Source organism: Triticum dicoccoides, chromosome 1B, assembly GCF_002162155.2.
Source record: "Triticum dicoccoides isolate Atlit2015 ecotype Zavitan chromosome 1B, WEW_v2.0, whole genome shotgun sequence".
NCBI lineage: Eukaryota > Viridiplantae > Streptophyta > Magnoliopsida > Poales > Poaceae > Triticum > Triticum dicoccoides.
In genome coordinates, this window is record NC_041381.1 from 565,577,567 (window position 1) to 565,590,307 (window position 12,741).

Sequence of the window (12,741 nt, forward strand, 5' to 3'; positions counted from 1 at the left end):
CTGGTCCAACTCTTGTCCTTCGGGGTTCTTTTTTGGTCCATAAAAAATCACCGTAAATTTTCAACCCATTCCGAGAACTTTTATTTCTGCACAAAAAATGACACCATGGTAGTTCTGCTGAAAACAACGTCAGTCTGGGTTAGTTCTAATCAAATCATACCAAAACCATATAAAATTGTTGTAAATATGGCATGAATACTTCATAAACTATAAATACGTCGGAGACGTATCACTCTCCCTAGGGACTCGGGGGGCGAACCCTAGCACCACCACTCACCCACCTCGTCCCCTTCCTCGTCTCGCCACCGCCAGATGCTTCGGCCTGCAAAGCTCGGCTGGATCCGGGGACAGTGGTGGCGGGGCACTTCTTCGACTGGCGTGTGGACGCAGGGCGAGCTAGCTCTCCAGCGCATGGGTGGCGGCGGTTGCCGATGCGGATCTCGCTGCGGTGGCTCGGCGATCAGTGCATGGGCTACGACGGTGGTTGCGGTAGGCGTCAGTGCTTGCTAGCTCCGGCGACCTCGATCTGGTTCGCAAGGTCGAGCCCACTCGGATCTGACGTCCTTCAAAGGCAGCAGCTCGACTTGGCCGGCTCCAGCCAGTAGCCACGGCTGGGTGGATGGGGCGTGATGGAGGCGGCGGTTGTGTGGCTCGTGGAGGAGGTTTGGGTGGTGGTCCGCGGTGATGGTTCCTGTGGAGCTCAGATTTGGCTTGGCTACAGGGGCTTCTCTGCTTTGGCTATGGATGGGGAGGGTCCTGGTGGTTGTTTCTGGTGGTGGGGTGTGGCCGGTGGCGAGGGCTTAGATGCGGGCTGCAGCCGACACCAAGCTGACTTTGGCTGTGCAGGTGCTTGAGGTGAGTGTCTGCGTCACCGGAGCCTCGTGCTAGCCCTAGCGAGGACGCTCGCTGTGGACTGGTAGGAGGGTGGGGAGGTCTCGAGCTGCTGGACTCAGTGACAACTTCGACGGAGTTGATTGGGATGGTTTGCTTAAGGTGAAAGCCTTGTGTCGATCCCATCGGCAACGATGACGGCGACGCCTTCGGGCGCCGCTTCCCTTCGTGAAGGCGTCTTCGGGAAGCTACCTTGCCCGCTCACTCGTGTGCCCCGGGTAAAAGCCTCAGATCCATCACTGAATCAGACAACGATGGCGTCTTGATGACGTTTATCCCCCTTGGGGGCGTTGTTTTGGAGCCACAGTTTCGTTGTTGGTAGCTTGATGTCTGAGTTGGAGTGCTTGTTGGGTTGTTGGAGTGTAGAGTGGTGGCGGTGGAAGTGATCTATGGCAGCGACAACTCCTTGGTTATTCTGGTGTTGTTGGTTAACCTATCTCCTGGCGGCTCGTGGCAGCGGTAAGGTCTCGAAGTTTGGTGCCCTTCGACGACGCCTGAGTTTGGTTGCCTTGCATAGTGTTCTGGTTCCCTCTATTTGTGATGGTCAAATTTACGAAATCTGCAAGGCATACACAGAAATACTGTTGGTGATGACGTACTTGGGTAACTATTTCTGCTGAAGGACTAGTTGGATAGCATTTCAATTTCGGTGACAACTCAATTTACAGCAGGGTCACTTGGTAAGAAATACTAGCAACCAGCGTACTTCATTTCATTCTTGTTGACTGGTCAAAGGCAAAAGCTTATCATGGTGAAAAGTCTCGTCCCATTTTTATGTCTGGGACAAGTCAGACCAGGTAAGGCAATGGAGGGAAGTAGTTCAGACAAGGTAATAGCACTACTCTGCATATATAGCAGTCAAGCACTGAAAAACAGTAAAGAGCATATTCAGGCAGCATAATTAATTCGCTTAAAACTGTAGCATGATGTAAATTAGCCACAGTTTCAGCATACAAGTCAGAAACTAAAAACGCCATCATCTTTTTGACAGCCATGTGTAACTAAGCATGCATGATTTGAACCAAAGAAGTTGGAATTAAGGATAACATAGTATTGTAGCATATCCTCAAAAAAAAAATAGTATTGTAGCATAAGTATTGGAGAATTAAGACAAGTGACATAGTGACTTGGAAATATAGCTGGAAGTAACTTCCCATTTTATACTCCCTCCATCTGAAATAAGTATCTCAACTTTATACTAACTTTAATACAAAGTTGTACTAAAGTTAAGAGACTTATTTTAGGATGGAGGGAGTATGTAAATACTGTACAGATAAGTTGTATATAAGGTATTTGTATGGCACTGATTAAGCTTGCAACACGCCATGTGCCCATGTATACGCTAGCAACAAAATTAGGGTACTTGGACACCCAAAAACAAAGTTGAGGCCGCGGTGTGGCCCAGAGGAGGTGTAGTGCTGTCTCAGTGGAACATGGCCCTTCGGCACGATCTGCGACTCTCCGTCTCGTCGTGGCTGGGTAGTGGGAAGCCTTTCGACGGTGGCTGCGACTCTCCTAATTCTTCAAGGTGCAGAGTGATCGCAGGGCAGCAGGCAACTTCTTCTCTACATCTTCTCGGTGGCGTATCTCCTTTCGACTAGTCCAAAAACACTAGTTTCCGCTCTTCTCAGTCTGACTAGTGGTGATGAGTGCTAAGCTTTTGGTGTTGGCTGCTTGCCAAAGCTCATTTCTGGTTCTTCTCTGTTCTGTTGTTCCTTGTGCCTTCTCTTTTGTTCTTTATACCTACTTATGTAGCCGTTGTGTTGTATCTCAATCTCATCTATGATAATGAAAATGGTTCAGACTGGCCTAAGCCCGCCGTAGCACCGTAAGAAAAATAGCATCTCTCCTGCAATCTCACAAAAATTACTCAGACTTCACCCTGGGCAATATCTCTCCAAGAGACGACCCTAATTGTTTGCGACATTGGGAGCATCCACCCTGATCAGTAACGTCTCATCTTTAGGATCGTCTAAACACCTCAGACTACTCTCCTGACCCTTCTCCATCAGGACTCTGCCAGCACACGTCACCGGTAGGAAGGCCCATGCAGGCAGGTGAAATGCGGGGCCATGACAGGGGGACTTCCACGGCTTGATCCTGAAGCCTTCTTGATGAGGAGCCGACGCCTTAACCATCGGCGATGAAGAACGGGTCCGCACTCCTCCTCCAGACCAAGCGACCATGCCTGGGATCCCGCCGGAGAAGACCATGGCCTTAGCTAAAAGGCAGGCGCACTATGGAGCGATGTCCTTGTCCTTGGATCGGGCATCCTCCATCTCTTCCACCGCTAGACACTCAGACATGATCTAGAGGTAGGGGACACCAACGAGAGATTGACCGGTCCACCTAGGGCCAGGGTTAGTCAGCAACACCTGTCAGATACTCCCTCCGTTCCGATTTACTCGTCATGGTAAATCGGAACCACGACGAGTAAATCGGAACGGAGGGAATACATCTGAACATGTGAAAACGAAATTGAGGATGAACACCTCAGCCTCGACAAGGATCTTTTCTACCACGGGGATTTGGCAACCAATTAGGATGTTACCAGTGTCATCATCCCACAGCACATTGTCTAGTATAGATGGGGATCCGCTCAACGGTGACGTCGACAGTCTCACCATAGGTCACTTTCTTGGTTTATGGAAAATCAAAGATGATTTACTAGTGAGTCGTGAAATACTATGGTTGTCCAAAAGAAGAGACAGAAGTTGGTATGCAATTGTTGGCTACCGAATGAAACCATCTAGTTAGACAATGACATAACTTCAGTCCCTTCAACGAGCACAGGAGAGAATAAAATAACTTAGTGATAGATCATCAAAGTAATCATCCATTAATAGGTGCATACAAGTGTCAGCATTCATATACAATTCCGAAGTTTGAACCTTTACTCCTCCGTCAGATAAGACATACTCCCTCTGTTTATTTTTACTCCGCACATTAGGTTTGTCTTAAGTCAAACCTTCAAAAGTTTGACCAAGTTTATACTAAAAATACCAACATTCACAGTATCAAATAAATACAATTATATCATCGAGTATATTTTCATATTGTATCTATTTGATATTGTAGATGCAGATAGTTTTTAAAATAAATTTGGTCCAACTTTACTAAGTTTGACTTAAGACAAACCTAATATGCGGAGTAAAAAAGAAACAGAGGGAGTACTTCACTGTTTTTGCTTGTTCATCCAAGACTGTCATCTTTTTCTTCTGCATGTGCCTCTGTCATCCACCAGGCAAAACCACTCACAATCACAGGGCCTAAACAACAGCCCCCCATAAAATGTATGCAGTCCATAATTCTTTGTGATCTTGAATGCAAACGCCTACAGGTATGTGATATTAAAAAGGAATACAAACATAAAAAAGGAAAGAAGAAGATCATATGTATCTGCTTGTGTGTGAGATTTTACCAGTAAGGGTCATTGAGTACAGCAAGATGACGCGCCAGCTGACCATTTTGCCGGACTATCTTGCCACTAACGTTGTAGCTCCTTTCAAGGCCAGAAATCATATTGTACAGCTCCTCTTTCTTCCCATCGATTTGCACTAGGCGGCTTGCAACATCTTTTTGTTGCTCAGCTGTGAGGCCCTGAACAGGTTTGGACAAGCTTAAAATGAGATTCTATTAAGAATCGGACGATGAGAACACTGCGACGATATTTACATAATTAATGACAATTTGTTTTGTTTTGCAGGGATGTATGAGATTGAAGTCATATATATCGCGTGATAAAAAGGATCTAGTAACAGATTCATGGATGCAACCCTACATATGTTTTTAAATTTGAATAAAACACTTTGGACAGTGTCACCACAAATAACACTTGGATGGTGACTAGTTAGGAAAGGTTTAGTGCTTTACACTGCGTTCTGTTGAGTTAACTTGTCAACATGCTGGTCAAATTATAAGTATTATTGAGTGCACAAGTAAAAGAAGAGACCATTCTACCTAAATACCCTTAAAATGCGGGAAGACATTAAACAATCTACTTGTCCTATAAAAGCACAAGAGGGGCAGATCCAAACCATCTCACAACACGATCTATGGCCCAAATCGTCTCAATGTTGAGCATCAACCATGTTGAAGCGCCCTAGAGCATCTACAACCACACTTGCCAAATTTGACCCCCTATACATCCGCGGACAGCATGGGCTCACCCTTCATATGTCCCTGTCCGAAGCCGTTCCCCTCATTTCCCAACCCGCAAATTCATGCAACACCGATCACGTAGGAACAAAGACCATACATCAAACATAGAGGATTCATCACATTGCATCACAAACAACAATCATACTAGATTTTTGCATAGTTCATCGTCGGTCAACCAAAAGGGGCGATGGTTCATCACTAGACAGGACAGTTCTATACTACTATGCATACATGAAACTAAAGGAGGAAATGGTTCACCGGCATGGCGCCTTGCCCTTCCTCTTGACGGCCGTAGTACATGGTGAAGACCGTGTAGGGACTAGGGGTCATCGTCCGGGGGGGCTGTCAGAGTCGAAGGAGCTGCCATCGGAGCTGATATCTTATGGAGGTCACACAGCCACTGAGCCACAGTACCTTTTTCTGGGATAAATCCAGATAGACAAATAACAAAGAACTTGCCAGAGAGTATTTTATGTGAGTGCAGTCTTGTTTTTGTTGTTAAACACTGAAAGTGTCGCATACTGGATCATTCAAATAGGATTGTGATGCTGGCTATATTACAGGAGCAAGTGGAATGTTTCTTAATGTTTAGTTCAAGGGACAAAACGTGAGAGACACGCCACTGCATCCCTGCAGTGAAAATCTTTTGTTTTCTTGTTTTTTTTTTCGTTTCCATCATTGTGTGATCACTATCTGTAGGAGTAGAGTAAATGGCAGCCAGAGGATTAGGATGACGAGGAAGATGGCGAATGAACAGCTCCAACCATTCCAAATCCCGAGTACAAGGGACCATGGTCGACTCAAAAGGTATAACTATGACTGTACGACTAGATAGCTAATTGTTCTAGGCAAGCCGCAGTGTTTGTTGCAAGTTCTGACAAGATTTTTTGTGTATGCAGAAAATTAAGAATCCCAACTACAAGCTAAACAGAAGGCACCTTTGACCGACTACCCAGGTACATTTTTTTCCACCTGAGCTTATCTCTGCTGCACATCCAGTCTTGCACTGTGATTCTTACCCAGACTAACTTTGCTGTTCATTTATGCTACCGGCAATCATGACAGTGCATAATGAATAAAGCGTTCTTGTACTTCTAAACTTGATGGTTTAGAAGCAAGAACTGCTAAAGTTCAGTTCACCACCCTCTTTTTTGTACATGAAAGTGATTGGTAGATCATAATAAATATTGAAGTGCAGTACTGAACCATATCAACTTCATATTAAGAATGAAGCTCATTCGTGACAAACTGAGGCTGACCTTAAGATTTTAATATGGCCAATTATGCTGAGAAACGACCATTCATGAAACTGTCATCAAAAATAGGAATCCATAAATTTATGCTATGTGTTTGCAATTATTTATGCATCTCTGCAAAGCAGGCTGTGCACTGTGTGAAATTATTATGTAAGTAGTACTAAGTTTTCAGGCTAACTCTTGTACTGCAAGCTGAAAGTGTGAAACAAATATTGTGACCTCTATGCTGACTTTTGAAGGGACAACGCAATCGTAAGAAACTTTCAAAGGTTCGAAATTCTTGGTACCTTCCCACCAACACAACAATTCAAAGTATCCCCTTTTGCTAAATTTATTTCAGGCGTATAGAAACATATGACACTGGATATAAGATTGAGGTCTAATATATAACAGCTGTACATTATTGTCTTATGTTGCTATTGTCCAATGAAGGTCACCACACAAACCCTTTGGTTTTCCGCTGGATCTTAAGGAACGGCGATGATGAATTTCTCTTTGCATAGACCTGATCTGAATGTATTTATATCTTAAACATATGCAGGTTTCCCTCAAAAGTATATACCTGTATGATTGCTAAGGAAGCATCCAACATAATATTTTGATTTTATGTTGTCCGAATTGGGAGGCAGAATAAATTTCTAACATGACTTCATTGATTATGTTAGGTGAATAGTACAGAGAGCACGCCTCTATCACATATACATCTAAGCTGCCAAGAAATGCAGTCATAAATAGTGATAGGGTGAGAGCACACAGAAGTTCAAAGTGTTGAAGATAGCATCAGTTTATTTTCCTTGACTTATAAGAAGAGGATCGTAGGTAAAACATGAAATTAATTTTGAACTCACCAGATGTTGTGGTGCTGAAGTGCTATTTCTTGATTTCCATGTTTAAGGCAAGTTGAAAAACATCCACTACTGTAGTTTCTTTGGTTGAATTATTCAGGCTGTAATGAACTAGCGGTGTTTTGTTTTTATTGTCAACTGAGCCCTGGCATGATAATGGGTTTAAAGCTTTAATCATTTTCATTCTGAATTATTTTCTCCCTAATGTGTGGCGTTGACCTTATCATTGTTTTTAAGGTGTCGCTTAGGCGTCAGGGCACCCTCCGATGGCATGGCATCTAGCTCGGCTTGTCAGCTTCAAAAGGCATCGCCTTAGAGCTCCTGAAGTGTCTGCAGCGTCCGCCTAGGCGCACATGGCGGCGCTTTGGGCTAAATCAGACGTCATAGACAGCGCAAGCAGGGGGAGCAGATCTCTCAGGCAGGAAAAGCTAGCTCGTGTATGGAAACTGACAAGGGGTAACGAAAATACAAAAGTTGGCTCCATGCTCCTCTCTTCCTCTTTGGAAGGTTTGCAGTGGCTAACGACTAGCTGCTCCGCAGTCCCAGCAGCACAGCAGCCTTCTCTACCTCCAGTCAGCATGTGACTCTCGGTCTCTCCTCCCCTGCTCTCTTGTGCACCTGTCCTCCTTTGATTTAGGAATTCCTAGTGCTCTGCTTTGATTTGTGACTGATCTGTAGAGCTATGTCATGATTAGTCGTGCTATGCACATGCCTTGCCATGAATGTGTATTGTACTGTTATCTTTATGCTGTGATTTTAAGGTGTATAACCATGTATGCCCACTAAATACTACTCTATTCTGCTCCCATAGAAGTTCAGAAGTGTCTAGGGCGTCGCCTGACACTGCGCATAAAAGGTGAGCCTATTTGACGAGTATGTCATCAAGGCATGGTCGTATTTTATTGTGTATACATATGCATTGCACGCATGGATTACAAGAAATAAGATGTAATTAAACTGGTTTTTGTAAATTATTAGCACAGGGCAATAACTACTACAGTTGGCAATCGATCAATGGACAGGAAAACGATTAAATTTGTGAATTTTGCAGAGCATGTAACGTACATTTGTGTTGATGAGCCGTGGCAGGAACCGCTGTTGATCCTCCGCTGCAGTCGATGAGATGCCGAACCCCTGTGGTCTTCGGAGCGCGAACCGACCAAGTGTCCTCGCCGCATATCGAAGTGCCACCATCCCTGATTCTGCTTTCTCTTGAACCTAGTGTGGCCTGTGTGCATATTTATACGAGTAAGGAGGATTTATCTGTATGGATCAACATAGCTAACCTATCTTGCTCTCGCAAAACACGTATCAGCTATCCTACTATGAATATTATTGAAGATATCTTTGTTCTCCTTCTCTTGAAGGTGATCCACTTGTGTTGGTGACACCAACTTTCGTAGCACTGGGAGGTACGTACACATGTAATTCAGTACCTTCATAGCATGTATATTGAAACAGAAATTAATTTTAACTTCAAAACTAGAAGATGAAGCCTTGTGTAACATAGCTAGTGAGGTTGACTAGGTAAAAAACCCAAAGAATGGTTGACTTGTGTAACAGGAAACACATAATTGCAGTAGAAATTGTATGAATAAACAAGAAACCAACAATTTCTCTTGTGTGCACAATCTGAGCGAAAATATATAAAGGCTTGCAGCATGGCATAACACGGAAGGTGGAACCTGAAGATCAATCAACTAACATGCAAAATGGGATATAATCACTTTAAACGGTAATATTTTAGGTCTGACTGTTAAAATCAACAACACAGCATAATAGTACCACCATATTACCAATCATAAACAAGATTAGGGGCATCTATCATGCCAATAATACCACTAGTACTAGTGTCTTAACCAATTTCGGCCAGTATAACCAAGACAAAGCTCCTGCTCTCTCAAATTGCATGCTACTCCTAAGCTTTGATTTCAGGTCAAGACGGTGCAGATATAAAACAACTTAATCTCTTAATTTTTCATGTATCGTCAGTCATTGTATGTTTCACTGCTTACATGTTTAAAGAAAAACATTTGCTCATCTGAAGAAATTTCATAACAACAATGTATAAATATTTGCCCCTACAAGCAATATCACAAACACCTATCAAGCAAAATCCTGAACTCATGCAGCAAGAACTCGTCAAGAAATAGTCATAGTTATATTCTCACAATATCCGATCTACAGCAAGTGCTCATCGAATACAAAAAATAGGAAAAAAATTGAATAAACAGAGACGCAGGAGTGAGGAAGGAGGGGCCGGGGTGAGGGAGGACGAAGGACTGGTGGCTACCTGCCTATGCACTGGGCGGCGGCGTTGATGTGTGGGAGCGGCGGCTGCTCCAGGGAGGGAGGCGCTGCTGGGATCCTATACCGGCGGCGTGGCAGCGCGTAGGCTTCGGCCGGCTGGGCGCGCCGCGGCGGAGGGCCGGCAGTAGTGGCGGCGGCTAGGAAGCAGTCGCGCTCGGAAAGAAGACCTCTCTTGGGAGGGAGGCGCTCTCTTCGTTCGCTGGCTACCGAATAGTGCTGCAATTGTATAAGGGCGCTCGAAACGTGTCGGTCTGGATATCTACCATCGCTGCTGATCCTCATGTAGCAAAACTTTGTCCCCAAAATAAGCGAGTACGACTTTTTATTTCCCTAGTCTCTTTAGAGCAACTGACACCCACTCTAGCATACCCTCTATGTTTCTTTGTCCCTAAAATTTTCTGAGGAGCTTCTAAAACAAGCCTTGTTAGACTGTATATGTACGTAGACTTGTATATACACCTTGTATATTGTACCCTTTAGTACTTATATATAATGAGATAGCAGCACCCCCTTGAGGTGTCGAGCAGTCCATCAGAATATTTGTTTAACATGGTATCAGATTAGGTTACGATGTCATCCGCTTCCGCCGCCGCCACCGCCGCCGCCGCTGCCGCACCGACCACCGTCGTCGCTCCCGCCGCTGACCCGGCGCTGGCCCTTGCCTCACCGTTCCTTGCCTCGCGGCCCCTCGCGATGGCCTACGGTGCCTCTGCGTCTTCGCCGATCTCCCAAGCCGCCGGGGTGGACCCTTCCACGGGCAGCGCCCCTGCCCCTGTCCATGGCGGGCCGCCACCGTCGTCGTCCCATCCGGCTCCGCCCTACGGGGCTCCGCCGCCGCAGGGCTCCTCCATTGCCCTGCCACCAGGTTACGGGGCGCCGCCGCCGCCGGAACCCTACGCCGCCCCGCCTCCAGGCTACGGGGCGCCGCCGTCGCTGCCGCCGTCCTACTACGGCCCGCCGCCGGCCGGATACGGCACCCCGCCGCCACCCTACGCCGCGCCCCCGACGCATCACTACCCGCCGTCGCCCCTGCCCTACTCGGCGCTGCCTCAACCCGGCGCGGCGTCGCATGGGGTTGCGGCTGCCTCGCTGTACGGGGCTCCGGGTGCATCCCCAGGGCACTACCCGCCCTACTCGGCGCCTTCCGGGGCGGCACCCTCGCTGGGCCACTATGCACCGCCGCACGCTCCTACCGATCTGACTGCGATGCCGGCGCCGTTCTACTTCTCGCACCTGTTGCCGGTGAAACTCACGCCGGACAACTACTTGTCCTGGCGTGCTCAGGTGATGCCTCTTCTGCGGAGCCGCTACCTGGAAGGCTATGTTGACGGATCCATCCCGTGTCCGCCTCCTCATCACCCGGCCTATCACACCTGGGTGGCCCAGGATCAGGCCATCCTCTCCGCCATCCAGTCCTCGCTCACCCCGAGTGTCTAGTCGCTGGTCATCTTCGCCGCTACGTCCCGAGAGGCGTGGGCGGCCCTTCACACCAGCTTCGCCTCTCAGTCTCAGGCGCGTGCTCACTCTATACGCACTGAGCTGGGCGAGACTAAGCTTGGTGACCTCAGCATCACGGACTACTTCAACAAGATGCGGGGTCTCGCCGACACGTTGGCCTCCGTTGGCCAGCCACTTCAGGATGAGGAGTTCACCACCTTCATGCTCAACGGGCTTGATGATGACTATGACAACCTCGTTGAGAACGTCCATGGCCGTGATGATCCGCTCCCACCTCGGGAGCTCTATGCACGCCTACTCGATCGTGAACAGCGCATCAAGGCGCGCCGCGCCACCCCTGGTTTCGCCTCCGCCAATGCGGCCACTCGTGGCAAAACCCCCCAGGCGCCATCTTCAGGGGGTAGACCGGCGCCATCTTCACAGACGGCCTCGTGGGGCAATGCTCCGAACATCACGGGTGGTAACCGGCCGGTGGCATGTTGCTCTTCCTGCGGAGCTCCGCAGGCCTGTCAGCTCTGTGGCATTGAGCGCCACGTTGCGTCTCGCTGTCATCGTCGTTACAAGCAAGACTTCCTAGGCCTCGGCAACAATGGCAAAGGGAATGAAAAGCAAGCCGCGGCCGCCGTGACGGGTCCTGACCATGGCCGCACTCCGTCTTACTCCATTGATCCTACATGGTACATCGACACGGGCGCTACGAACCACCTCACCAACGACATGGGCAAGCTCTCCACTCAGGAGCCGTATCGTGGCCATGATCAGGTGCACACCGCTAATGGAGCAGGTATGCGCATCTCTCATGTTGGTCAGGCATCACTTCTTGCACACAATTCACGAAAACTGCATCTTTCTAATGTTCTTCGTATTCCCACTGCCTCATGTAGTTTGTTATCTGTTCCACAACTTACTCGTGATAATAATGTCCTTGCTGAGTTTCACCCTTTTCGTTTCTTTATCAAGGATCGGGACACGAGGGCCGTTCTGCTTAGCGGTCGTCTTCGCGGTGGCCTGTACGCACTTGACGCGCCCACCGCACCTCCTATGCAGTTTTCTCCACAAGGCCTCAGTGGTGTTCGTGTGTCTCCTACACATTGGCATGCGCGCCTTGGTCATCCTGCTGCTCCTATAGCTCGTCATGTGTTACATCGCCATGAGCTACCAGTTGTGTCAAATAAAACTGCTGAAACTATTTGTGATGCCTGTCGGCAGGGCAAGAGTCACCAACTTCCGTTTTCAGACTCTAGTCGTGTTGTGAAACATCCTCTTGAGCTTGTTTTTTCCGATGTCTGGGGTCATGCCCAAACGTCTGTTAGTGGACACAATTATTATGTCAGTTTCATTGATGCTTACAGTCGGTTTACTTGGCTTTATCTTATTAAGAAAAAGTCTGATGTGTTTGATGTTTTTCTACAGTTTCAAGCACACGTTGAGCGTCTCCTTAGTCAGAAAATTATTCATGTTCAAACCGACTGGGGGGCTGAATATCATCATCTCAACTTGTTCTTTAACAAACTTGGGATCACACATCGTGTGTCTTGTCCTCATACACATTAGCAGAATGGGGCTGCTGAACGTAAGCATCGTCATCTTGTAGAAACTGGCATTACTTTATTAGCTCATGCCTCCGTTCCTTTTAGGTTCTGGAGTGATGCTTTTTCCACTGCCTGTTTTTTGATCAATAGGCTGCCCTCACGACTACTGAATATGAAAACTCCACTTGAACTCTTGCTCAATGAACTTCCAGACTACACCTTTCTCAAAGTTTTTGGGTGTGCTTGTTGGCCACATTTGCGTCCGTATAACAAACATAAGCTAGAGTT

The 12,741-nt window shown here is 47.2% G+C and overlaps 1 protein-coding gene across 2 annotated transcripts; it reads right to left on the bottom strand.

Moving 5' to 3' along the window:
* Positions 1-3,691: 3,691 nt before the first annotated feature.
* On the bottom strand, positions 3,692-9,674 carry LOC119348798. 2 transcript variants are annotated; one of them, XM_037616786.1, is made up of 4 exons: positions 9,451-9,674; positions 8,219-8,381; positions 4,313-4,491; positions 3,692-4,225 (listed from the first exon to the last, which is right to left on the bottom strand). In XM_037616786.1, exons 2-4 carry the CDS (start codon positions 8,345-8,347, stop codon positions 4,084-4,086), a joined length of 450 nt encoding a protein of 149 aa, XP_037472683.1. In that variant the 5' UTR covers positions 8,348-8,381; positions 9,451-9,674; the 3' UTR covers positions 3,692-4,083. The 2 variants fall into 2 exon arrangements, with proteins under 2 accessions (XP_037472683.1, XP_037472682.1); XM_037616785.1 differs by having other exon boundaries at positions 9,447-9,674.
* Between the last annotated feature and the right edge of the window lie 3,067 nt (positions 9,675-12,741).

Bases quoted from the DNA above. Each gene is read 5' to 3' on its own strand.
- LOC119348798 (XM_037616786.1), bottom strand. From the start codon at position 8,347: ATGGTGGCACTTCGATATGCGGCGAGGACACTTGGTCGGTTCGCGCTC. The intron at 4,492-8,218 runs GTACGTTACATG...AAACCTGTTCAG, and splicing joins CACGGCTCATCAACACAAAT to GGCCTCACAGCTGAGCAACA. The intron at 4,226-4,312 runs GTAAAATCTCAC...ACATACCTGTAG, and splicing joins GTACTCAATGACCCTTACTG to GCGTTTGCATTCAAGATCAC.